This window comes from Anoplolepis gracilipes, chromosome 13 (assembly GCF_047496725.1).
Source record: "Anoplolepis gracilipes chromosome 13, ASM4749672v1, whole genome shotgun sequence".
Lineage (NCBI taxonomy): Eukaryota > Metazoa > Arthropoda > Insecta > Hymenoptera > Formicidae > Anoplolepis > Anoplolepis gracilipes.
In genome coordinates this window covers 4,783,028-4,794,967 of record NC_132982.1, presented here as the reverse complement: position 1 = coordinate 4,794,967, position 11,940 = coordinate 4,783,028, and the positions used below count along the sequence as shown (strand labels likewise).

General features: G+C 31.5%; 2 protein-coding genes across 4 annotated transcripts; both read right to left on the bottom strand.

Annotated features, from left to right (window-relative positions):
* Positions 1 to 72: 72 nt before the first annotated feature.
* On the bottom strand, positions 73 to 5,670 carry LOC140672651 (mediator of RNA polymerase II transcription subunit 24-like). Of its 3 annotated transcripts, none has more exons than XM_072904973.1 (12): positions 5,513 to 5,670; positions 5,033 to 5,209; positions 4,831 to 4,956; positions 4,424 to 4,760; positions 3,935 to 4,351; positions 3,664 to 3,847; positions 3,221 to 3,581; positions 2,667 to 3,112; positions 2,389 to 2,481; positions 2,019 to 2,309; positions 1,482 to 1,935; positions 73 to 1,352 (listed from the first exon to the last, which is right to left on the bottom strand). In XM_072904973.1, exons 2-12 carry the CDS (start codon positions 5,135 to 5,137, stop codon positions 1,206 to 1,208), a joined length of 2,961 nt encoding a protein of 986 aa, XP_072761074.1. In that variant the 5' UTR covers positions 5,138 to 5,209; positions 5,513 to 5,670; the 3' UTR covers positions 73 to 1,205. The 3 variants fall into 3 exon arrangements, with proteins under 3 accessions (XP_072761074.1, XP_072761073.1, XP_072761075.1); XM_072904972.1 differs by having other exon boundaries at positions 5,391 to 5,529; XM_072904974.1 differs by lacking the exon at positions 5,513 to 5,670 and adding an exon at positions 5,459 to 5,475.
* Positions 5,671 to 6,638: 968 nt separating this feature from the next.
* LOC140672814 (mediator of RNA polymerase II transcription subunit 24-like) lies at positions 6,639 to 11,891 on the bottom strand. Its single transcript, XM_072905256.1, has 12 exons — positions 11,719 to 11,891; positions 11,259 to 11,441; positions 11,051 to 11,176; positions 10,647 to 10,983; positions 10,137 to 10,562; positions 9,865 to 10,048; positions 9,396 to 9,771; positions 8,837 to 9,282; positions 8,590 to 8,682; positions 8,226 to 8,516; positions 7,684 to 8,122; positions 6,639 to 7,448 (listed from the first exon to the last, which is right to left on the bottom strand). The coding sequence occupies exons 2-12, from the start codon at positions 11,400 to 11,402 to the stop codon at positions 7,302 to 7,304; spliced, it is 3,009 nt and encodes a 1,002-aa protein (XP_072761357.1). The 5' UTR covers positions 11,403 to 11,441; positions 11,719 to 11,891; the 3' UTR covers positions 6,639 to 7,301.
* Positions 11,892 to 11,940: the final 49 nt, after the last annotated feature.

Below are 11,940 nucleotides of genomic sequence, written 5' to 3'. Positions count from 1 at the left end.
ATTGTATATCACGACACTGTCCTTCGTTTCTGGATTAAGGTTATTAGAAAATGTGGAAAATAAATATAAATATGAAGATAAATACTATTTATAATTAAGATATATAACTACTACTATCTATACATATTGGATGATATGTACAGTATAAGACGAGATAAGACGAAATTGTAAATTGCGAATTTTATATACTTCAACGGTCACCTCTTAGTGTATATTTATTAATTATCTATAGATTCGTTCTCAAAAATTATAATATTTTAATATAATATAAAATTCGCTTTTCAAATTTCTTTTTAACATATATTGTATACTTTATATTTTAAACATAGTTTGTATAGCTATAGATAGATTTAAAGTAAAAATGGTTGTCTTGAGAGAAGCGAAAAATAAATTTAATGCACACGATTTTTATTCATTATTATAAATAATTTGGACATTTAAAATATATAAATATATATGATATTAAATGTAGATTTTTCAAAAAGAATAAACACGTTGCTTTTGAATATATATGCTTTTGATTATAATCTTATTAATGCTTACATGGTATTTATTTGCAAAAATACAACTTATGTATTTCTAATTTAACTTTTTTTTAATTAAATAAGAATTGAATATAACTCAGTGAATTTCCTAATAATTCTTCAAATGTGTATATATTACGTTATTGCATTGCATTTTTAAATTATCACAATTAAAAATGTTAATAAGGATTTATTTCCTTTTCTAACTAGATACAAAATTGTATGCAACTAAATGTCACAAATGAAAAATCTACAGTAAAAATATGATACGTCTATAATTGACACTATTTTACATTTGATTTCATATTTTGATAGATTATACAAATTAAATAAATTTATCACATTTCTTAAGTGTTCTAAATATATTAAATATATTTTCTAGAAATACTTTGCGTTGATGCAAAATAGTCAATATAAATTATATAATACAAACACACATACACACACACACACACACACATTAGTTATCACATATACACAAAGGAATTTCTCAAACGCTCAGTATACAAATATATCACATACAGTTGCCCTGCTCTAATTTAGCAATATATAGAATTAGTAATGACAGGAAAAATATTATATATATACAAATATTTATATATGTATATATCAATATTTTTCCACTAACCACAATAAAATCACATTTAGAAAAACGTGCATTTTATCTTAGGAGCTATATATTTATTTTGTAGGCTTCAAGTTAATATTCCGCAACATGCATAAGTCTCGTGCGGTTGCCATGCGCCCAATCACGGTTTGTATGTCATATAATCGTAGCAGAATATTAGTCGTGAACAATTCAGGTAATGCTTTGAGAAGACATGGTACCTAAAAATGAATATGCAAACTTATTAATAATAGTTTACATCAAACTAATTTATTAAATAATTAACATAAATATTGAGAATTGAAGGTAAAATCTACTACTATTACATACAAATACATTATATAACGTACCAGAGTTTGTGGCATTCCCTGCAGCACGATACGAGTTCTATCTTTTCCACATTGTACTGTAAATCGCAGGAACTGAAATATAAAATGGGTCTGTTGGCACACCTCTCCATCTCTGCCAGCTAGGAAAGCGAACATAGTAAATAGATTGTTCAATGCAGTCATAAGTGGATCCCTCAGAATGACCATAGGCTTTTGTCCATTATTCGAACCCTGCGCTTGTGGGCTCTGTGAACCGAATATGGGAACGTTTTCGCCCGTTTCATTCAATCGCAAGAACTTATTGGACATGCTTAATGCGTCTGCGTCCATTTCATCTGCATCCAAATCACGCCGCACACGCTTACGATTGCTATTCCGATAGGGATTTGAGTTATTGTACTCCAAAGTGGAAAATATACAGTACACGCATAATTTTGCCAGGATAGATGACTGCGGTTCTACAAGCTCATCGCTTCTACACAATAAAATTTATAAACATATAAAGAATATTCTGTTTATGCAATAGTATAGAAGATGCAAATGGTGTGATAAACTTACTGCAGTGAATTGTCCAAGTATTGTGGTATTATGTGATTTATGAGATCCAGAGTGCAATTCTCTATATCAAGGTGGAAGATGGCAAAGGCCAGATCTACAGCTTGATCCAATTCTTCCTCGTAACGATATTTCAATATCTCCTTTACTATATTCGTAACGAACCATAAAGAACCACCAGTATTTAACAGAGATTCTAGTGACTGTGTAGCTTGTATGTTTATCCATCCACGTTGATTTATGTTCTGCCAAACAGATTCCAATTGTTCCAGTATTGGTTGCCGCGAAATAATGCTGCAAGTACAAAAAAATCATGAAAATTACTATTTCAAAAACAATAATGAGAATTTATTTTTAAAGAACATCATAGTACCTATGGGACATTGAAAGCACCTTTGTTTTTGATTGTGTAGGCGGATGCACATCATATTGCATTTTTCGAATAATTTGAAACATTAAACTGGATCTGTAGAAAAGAATAGAACAGCTTAAATCTTATGCAATTTCCAAAAAACAAATATATGTATATATAATGTTATATATATATATATATATATATATATACATTATAATGTTTTCATTGAACGAAACATGGAATTATATTTTTTCTTTGCTAATTATGCAATAATCTTCTTATGCTAATGCACGTACCTTTCTTTAAGATTATCCTGCATCTCATCACCTGGTAACGGCGTCAAAAAGTGCTGAACCATATTCATGGGTTTCAATAGAGCATCCTGGTGTGTAATACTCATGTAGGCGCAAAGCCATGCTGCAGCGCAGACCGGCAGACAACACGCCGCTGTGCGCAAACCATCCAGAGCCATTTTAACATCGCCGGCGCCCAGTACACCGCTCTCCCACGCGCAGAGCAACTCCTTCACTGCACCCATCGCCGACTGGCACGCGACGTGCCATTTTAGATTACTCGACTTGAAATCGGGATCTGGCGAATTTAATTGCGTTAGTAGAGCATCCACCCTCGCAGGATCGACGCTCTGCAGCATCCTTTGTGGTGACTTTGGCTTCTTTCGTTCAGGCATGCATTCACGCACCCATTGTTCAAAAAATGAATTCCCACCTTCTTCTAAGACAACCTATGAATCAATTTAATTGTCTATTTTACACAATATATATGAAATATAATCGAATGTATAAAATTATGTAATCTTTCTAGATGAAATTCGAATGGGAAATAAACTTACGTCGGAGCCATACGTTTGCACTATGGAGCACAACATAAGGAACGATACATCGAATGACATTGCTCTCGTCGCTGCCGTTTTGCCAGGTGCTGGCTCATTGATCTGTTTACTACATTCATTGAGCTTGATAAGTTTGGTAACAAAAATCTTCAGTTTCCCTTCTACAGTTGCAACAGCCAGCATTAATTCAAAACTATTTAAAACATGATACAACATACTCAATAAAGAGCTCTTCGTGTAATCAGCATTCAACGTCTTCAAGATGCCGGCTAGTGTTGGTTCTGCGCAGATAATAACCTTTGGAATAGACGATGTTGGAGTGCTAGACGGTTCCAATTTTTGAAGAGCTGTTACTCCCTCCCTAAAATCATTATGCAATGATAAAAGTAAATTACGATGAACGAAATTTTGACAGAAATGTTTCACACACACACACACATTACCTTCTCGCACTTATTTGCTTCGCCTGCTTCTCCGTTACAAGATTTGCCTTCTGCAATTCATTTAACAAACATTCTATATAATTACACGAACACGTAGAGTCCATAATATCGAGTAAAGGTGTAAACTGAAGCAACAATTCGAACGCATCTAAAATATCTTGAGAGTACTCAATTTTCTCGTCACCTACAAAAAAAAGTAAAGCTATGAAAAAAAAACTGTAAAAAAAAGCGTTCGCGTATCATCTAGAGAATTTCCAAAAGTTTGACCTACCATTTAAAGTAGCTACATGCAATTCTTTTAATATGAGAGGTACTTTTAGAAACATGAACGCTCCCCATTGTGACTCTTTGAATGTTCCTGTCACGTTATGCAGGCACATCAAACAAGCACGAATTATCTCGCAATAAAGCCGTGCATTCGTATAACTCTTTAACCTTTGCACCATCAATAGCTGATTAACAAACACAGTTGTCTCAGTGCTGGGATTCAATAATACTTGAACAGCAAAAAGTGGTTGTAAGCAATGGGTAATGGACTCCATTTTAGTTTTCTCAGGGTAAAGACTTTCAATATTTAGATTGCACAATTTTTTCAGAGAATCCTCCATCGCTACCACAGATTTTTGACTGCTGGTCTTTGATAACGTCTCGATTTCCTGACATTTTTTTACAACATCTACATACAAATCTGAAAAAAGAAATTATATATAATGAAAAGTAACACATTAATTTTTTCAATATAAATATAACTAATTAATACCCTTGTCATCATATTTGGCTAGATACATCATTGCACATAAAAAATCTGAATTCAACACTTGTTGCAAAATACTGGCAGGTTTGTCTAGCAATTCACTCGAATATGAAGTAAGAGGATTGTTCTGAGGTGCTTTTGTTAATGCATGCAGATAACATTGTAAGAGCCATTGAACGATAGATAAAACTGCCGCTGCTAAAAGATCCTCCTCTGGTTTACCACGACAAGTGATACCGACTTGAATTGATTCCAGAAACTCAAGTAAACTCAATATGCAATGAGGCTTGTGAAATGCATCGTATTTACTTATTCGTTGCAATACTGCTGCATATGACACCAACTGCAAGGGAATTTACAACATAAATCATTGATATTCAGAATGCAGGTATGTTGAAATACAATAAACAAACCTGAGAGCTCAAAGAATGTTTCAGATACGATAGAACTAATTGATTAGGCCCTGGTCCCACTAATGCTTGTTGCAATATACAATCGGCTAAGTTATGTACATCGCCGCTTACTCCTCTTGGAAGAATCTAAAGATTTGTTTTATTTCATAACGTTGCAAAAAGGATATTAATTATATTAAAACTGCTTACTATTGATACTTACTGTTTTGATATTAATACCCCATTGCAAATCGGTCCAACGTTCTCGCCATGCTCGTAGCAATAGAGCTTTTAAACTGCTGGTTTTACTAGTCACTTTAGTTTCCATTAGTATGGTTAATACATTATGCAGTTTTTAACACTAAGGAAGTCTAATCGTTTACAACAAGAAAACATCTTTCTAAAATAAAAAATAAAATCAATAATAATAACATTGGCTTTATGTATAGAAAATGTAAAAATCACTTGTTTTTAATTAAGTTTTTAAATACAAATAAATATCGATTACCAATAATTTATTAATATTATAAGAATACAATATTATATATATTATTACTTGTAATATAATAATGTAAACTAACCTTTATAAAAAATTTGTCTTATATTCGTAAAATATATGTAAGTAAAATTTTTATTATAAATCCTTTACCAAAAACAAGTAGTATTTATTGTTATAAAAACATCATCATTTTCTTATTATTACTTTCTTTTACAATGAATTGTTATCTTGTACATCACAAATGTATTTAGACAGGTCCTCCTCTAACCTCAAATTAGCAAAGCCGGGCATAAATATACAAGAACATATAGAGTGGTTTCTACATCATCATGGAATAAATATACGACAAAAAGTTTTGCATAAAATAAGCGCGAAATTTAAATGAAATTAAACATTAATATGTATAAAAGTATGTATACAGAATATAATAGAAATATATTAATTAAATTTTTTGCTGAATGAAAGTGTTCGCATGTCAATTAAGTATATATCATTTCTTTTTATAAATATATTTATTATAAATAGAACACAAAATTAAGTATAAAAATAAAAAGAAATCTTATGCATAATAGCATAAAACTTATGTTCACCACATAATTTTATGTGATTAAACAAATACATGAAAATAAATTGACCTAGAAGTAATAGTGTTTTTAAAAAAGGAAATATTAAAAAAAGAAAAAAACAATATTTCATTATCGTTACTTGCTGGTTTGAATTAGACCGATAATTAGCAAATAAATATGATTGTAGGAAGAACATGACAAGTCCAATAGGATCCACTTTAGATTGTAATTTTATATTGAAGGTGGATCTTAAATTATAATTATATAAACCTATCATGTTCTTCTGAAATACTTGAACATATTAGATATGTTTTATGGATACTTTGCATTGGTGCAAAATAGTCTATATATAAACTGTCTATACAATCACTGTTAAAACATTACAATGCTTATTATACAAATATATCATATGTATATAGAGAGAGTTGCCCTGCTAATATAGCAGTATACTGAATTAGTAATCTTATAAATATTATACAAATATACAAATATTTGAATATATATATATATATTTATCATTTATCATATATAGTATGAAACAATAACTAACCATCTTAAATATCTTTAAATCTAAGGTTCAAAGGAAAATTTGTGCAATCAAGATTGTACAAAGGGATCTGTTATATGGTAATAATAATTTTTCCAAGTAAAGACGTTTCGGATATATCAAGGTATATAAAAAAAAACATAATTGTCTCAAAAAAAAAAAATATAAATTTGCAATGAGCAATTACACATTTTTTTAATTGTGTTTGTTTTATATCAATTGATTTTTCTCTTTATTTTGTGCATAAAAAGGTTGAGGTAAGATAATTGAATAAATATTTTACGAGATATTTTATAGTTTATGTAAAATTGTGTCAAATTAAAAAATAAAATATCTTGTAAACTATATATAAATTTTTGATTTTATAATATATCCTTATAACTTTTTATGCAGAATATTACAAAGAATCGACTCATATAAGAAATTAGGATAATTCCATTTAAAAAAATGAAAATGACCTTGATATTCGAAGACCCTTCAGGTAAAATTATTATTGCTAATATGATACCCTCTTTACCGTGCAATTTTAGTTATACAAATCTTCTTCTTATTCAAAGATATTTAATTTAGCAATAGTTATTACCTGACACTATATTTATCACAACATAGAGCTATACACACACACACATATACAATAGATAGCTAATTTGAAGTTAGAGGAGGACCTGCTTATATACATTAGTGATATATACAGGATAACAGATCATTATAAAAGAAAGTAATAAAAGAATGATGATGCTTTTTAACAATAAATACTATTTGTTTTTAACAAAGAATTTATAATAAAAATTTTACTTATATATATATATAGCTCTATGATGCTTTTGTTCACCATTGTAGAGAATTATGATTGTAAAAATACGCATCCTAATTTTAGTGTTTATTTTGCAGGTTTTAAGTTAATATTCCGCAACATGCATAAATCACGTGCTGTCGCCTTGCGTCCGATTACGGTTTGTATATCGTATAATCTTAGTAAAATATCAATAGTAAACAATTCGGGTAATGCTTTGAGAAGACAAGGTACCTGAAATCAAACAAACTTATTTATAGTTTATATTCTAAATTAATGTGTGTTGATTTTACTATATAACTAATAGAAAAACAATTTTTTCAAGAAGATTGATTTTGACATACAATTTATGCCAGCATTGTTTCTTGCAACATTCGATATATATATATATATATAAAATTTATATTAAAAATTAAAAATAAATATATGCTATTATACAGCTATTATACAAATATATCATATAACATACTAGTGTTTGAGGCATTCCCTGCAACACAATACGAGTTCTGTCTTTCCCACACTGCACTGTAAGTCGCAGGAACTGAAATATAAAGTGAGTTTGTTGGGATATCTCGCCATCTCTCCCAGCCAAGAAACTGAATATAGTGAATAGATTGTTCAATGCTGTCATAAGTGGATCCTTCAAAACGACCATCGACTTTTGCCCATTACTTGAACTCTGTGCCTGTGGACTCTGCGAACCAAACATGGGAATACTCTCGCCCGTTTCGTTCAATCGCAAGAGCTTATTGGACATGTCTAAATCATCCATATCCAAGTCGCTACGTACGCGCTTACGATTGTTACCCCGATATGGATTCGAGTTGATGTATTCCAAAGTTGAAAATATACAATACACACACAATTTTGCCAGGACGGATGATTGTGGTTCTACAAGCTCGTCACTTCTATGGAACAAAATTTATATGTAATGGATATTTTGAAGTAAGTTTATACAAGTATAAAAGTTCGATGAAAGGAATGTAATGATTAAAAATATAATAAACTTACTGCAATGAATTGTGTAAGTATTGCGGTATTATATGATTTATAAGATCTAGAGTGCAACTCTCTATATCAAGATGGAAGATGGCAAAAGCCAGATCTACAGCTTGATCCAATTCTTCTTGGTAACGATACTTCAGTACTTCCTTTACTATATTCATAACGAACCATAAAGAACCACCAGTATTTAATAGAGATTCTAGTGACTGTGTAGCTTGTATGTTTATCCATCCACGTTGATTTATGTTCTGCCAAACAGATTCCAATTGTTCCAATATCGGCTGCCGTGAAATAATACTGCAAAAACGCCATAAAAATGACTACTTTGAAAGCAATAATAAGAATTTATCTTTAAAGATCATCATAATACCTATGAGACATTGAAAGCACCTTCGTTTTCGATTGCGTAGGCGGATGAACGTCGTATTGCATTTTTCGAATAATTTGAAACATTAAACTGGATCTGTGAAAAATAGAGGAGCTTAAAAATCCCATATATATAATATTGAAAAGATAAATATATAATAAGTTAATGTTTTCATTTAGCGAAAATAAAGTTGTGTTTTCTTTACTTATTATAGAATAATCCTATTTTTGTCTTATGCTAATACACGTACCTTTCTTTAAGATTGTCCTGCATCTCATCACCTGGCAATGGCGTCAAAAAGTGCTGAACCATATTCATGGGTTTCAATAGAGCATCCTGGTGCGTAATGCTCATATATGCGCAGAGCCATGCTGCCGCGCAGACCGGTAAACAACACGCCGCTGTGCGCAGACCGTCCAGAGCTCTTTTAACGTCGCCTGCACCCAACACGCCACTCTCCCACGCGCAGAGCAGCTCCTTCACCGCGCCCATCGCTGATTGACACGCAACATGCCATTTCAGATTACTCGACTTGAAGTCAGAATCTGGTGAGTTTATTTGCGCTAATAGAGCATCCACTCTTGCCGGATCGACACTCTGTAGCATCTTCTGCGGCGATTTTGGCTTGTTTCGTTCCGGCATACATTCATATACCCATTGTTCGAAGAATGAGTCTCCGCCTTCTTCTAAGACAACCTATGAACCAATTTAATCATCTATCTTACACATATTAATATATATGGAATGTAATCGAATGTATAAAATTATGAAGTCTTTCTAGATGAAATTCAAATGGGGAATAAACTTACGTCGGAGCCATACGTTTGCACTATGGAGCACAACATAAGAAATGATACATCGAATAACATTGCTCTCGTAGCTGCTGTTTTATCAGGCACAGGCTCATTGATCTGTTTACTGCTTTCATTGAATTTGATGAGTTTAGCAACGAAAGTCTTCAGTTTCCCCTCTACAGTTGCAACAGCTAGCATCAGTTCAAAACTATTCCCTGTCAAGACGTGATAAAGCATGCTCAGTAAAGCTTCTTGGATTTTCGTATAATCGGCATTTAATGTCTTCAAGATCCCGGCTAGTGTCGGTTTTGCTCGTATAATGACCTTCGGAATGGATGATGTCGGAGTGCTCGACGGCTCTAATTTTTGCAAAGCTGCTGTCACTCCCTCCCTATAACAATGATAAGATAATAGGAAATAAATTACAATGATTTATTGTAAAAGAAATTTTAATAGAAACAATATTTTACTTATGTATATATACCTTCTCGCGCTTATTTGTTTTGCCTGGTTCTCCGTCACAAGATTTACTTTCTGCAATTCATTTAACAAACATTCTACATAATTACACGAGCAAGTGGAGTCCATTATATCGAGCAAAGGCGTAAACTGTAGCAACAATTCGAACGCATCTAAAATATCTTGGGAGTATTCGAACTTCTCGTCACCTATAAAAAAAATTAAAGCTATGAAAAAAGAACTGTGAAAAAAAAACGTCCTCGTTTCATCTAAAGAATTTTCAAAAGTTTGACCTACCATTTAGAGTAGCTGCATGCAACTCTTTCAATATGAGAGGCACTTTTAAAAACGTAAAAGCTCCCCACTGTGACTCTTTAAATGTTCCTGTCACGTTGTGCAAACACATCAAACAAGCACGAATTATCTCGCAATAAAGCCGCGCATTTGTATAACTCTTTAATCTTTGCACCATTAATAACTGATTAACGAACACAGCCGTTTCAGTGCTGGGGTTCAACAATACTTGAACAGCAAAAAGTGGTTGCAAACAATGAGTAATGGATTCCATTCTAATGTTTTCAAGGCAAAGACTCTCAATTTCCAAATTGCATAACTTTTTCAGAGAATCTTCTATTGGTACCACAGATTTCTGACTACTCGTCTTCAGAAGACTGACTAATGTCTCGATTTCCTGACATTTCTTTACAACATCTATATACAGATCTTATAAAAAAAAGAAAATTGTATATATAATGTATGTAAAACATTAATTACTTCAACATAAATCTCAAATAAATCACCAATTACCCTTGTCATCGTATTTAGCTAGATACATCATCGCGCACATAAAATCTGAACTCATCATTTGTTGCAAAATACTGGCAGGTTTTTCTATTAGCTCACTCGAATTCGGAGTAAGAGGATTATTCTGGGGTGCTTTTGTTAATGCATGTGTGTAACATTGTAAAAGCCAATGGACAATAGATAAAACTGCCGCAGCTAAAAGATCCTCTTCTGGTTTACCGCGACAAGTGATACCGACTTGAATTGATTCCAGAAACTCAAGTAAACTCAATATGCAATGAGGCTTGTGAAATGCATCATATTTACTTATTCGCTGCAATACTGCTGCATATGACACCAACTGCAAGATGACTTACATGAGTCATTGATATTCAAAATACAAATATGTTAGAATACAATAAACAAACCTGAGAGCTCAAAGAATGTTTCAGATACGATAAAACTAATTGATTAGGCCCTGGTCCCACTAATGCTTGTTGCAAAATACAATCAGCTAAGTTATATACATCACCACTTACTCCCCTCGGAAGAATCTGAAGATTTATTTTACTTTAGAAACTAATAAAAAATATATTATATTAATCATATTTATAAAGCTGAAATATAGACACTTACTGTTTTAATATTAATACCCCATTGTAGATCAGTCCAACGCTCTCGCCATGCTCTTAGCAGGAGAGCTTTTAAGCTGCTGGTTTTACTTGTCACTTTACTAGTCTCCATTGGTAAGGTTAAAGCATTATATAATTTTTGCCACATCAAGAATGTCTAATAGTTTGCAATAAATAAGTCATTTTTCTAAAATACAAAAACAATGATAACAGTAATGATAATGTACCATACGTGATAATAGTATTGATAAACAAGTAATGATAGTATAGTAATATATAAAGTATAAAGAAAATTTATTTTCGGACAAATGTTTGAATACAGATAATTATTAAATATTAATTGCCGGTATTTTGTTAATATTGTAAATACTGTAAAAATTTTTTGAACTAAACATACTGAAGCATCCTTACTGTTGTTACAATACAATACAATAGTAAGCATAAAATGTCTAATTTAAACTAACCTTGTAAAACTTGTCTTTTATAGTTGTAAAACATATATAAAATAATTTCTATTACAAATTCATCGACATAAAAACAAATAATAGTTATTATTATAAAAATGTGATCACTTTCTATTTTTTCCTTTTCTTATAATTAATTGTTATTTTATACGGATCTTCTAACCTCGAATTACCTAAATCAAGCATAGATATACAATAATACATAGAATGGCTTCCATTAAA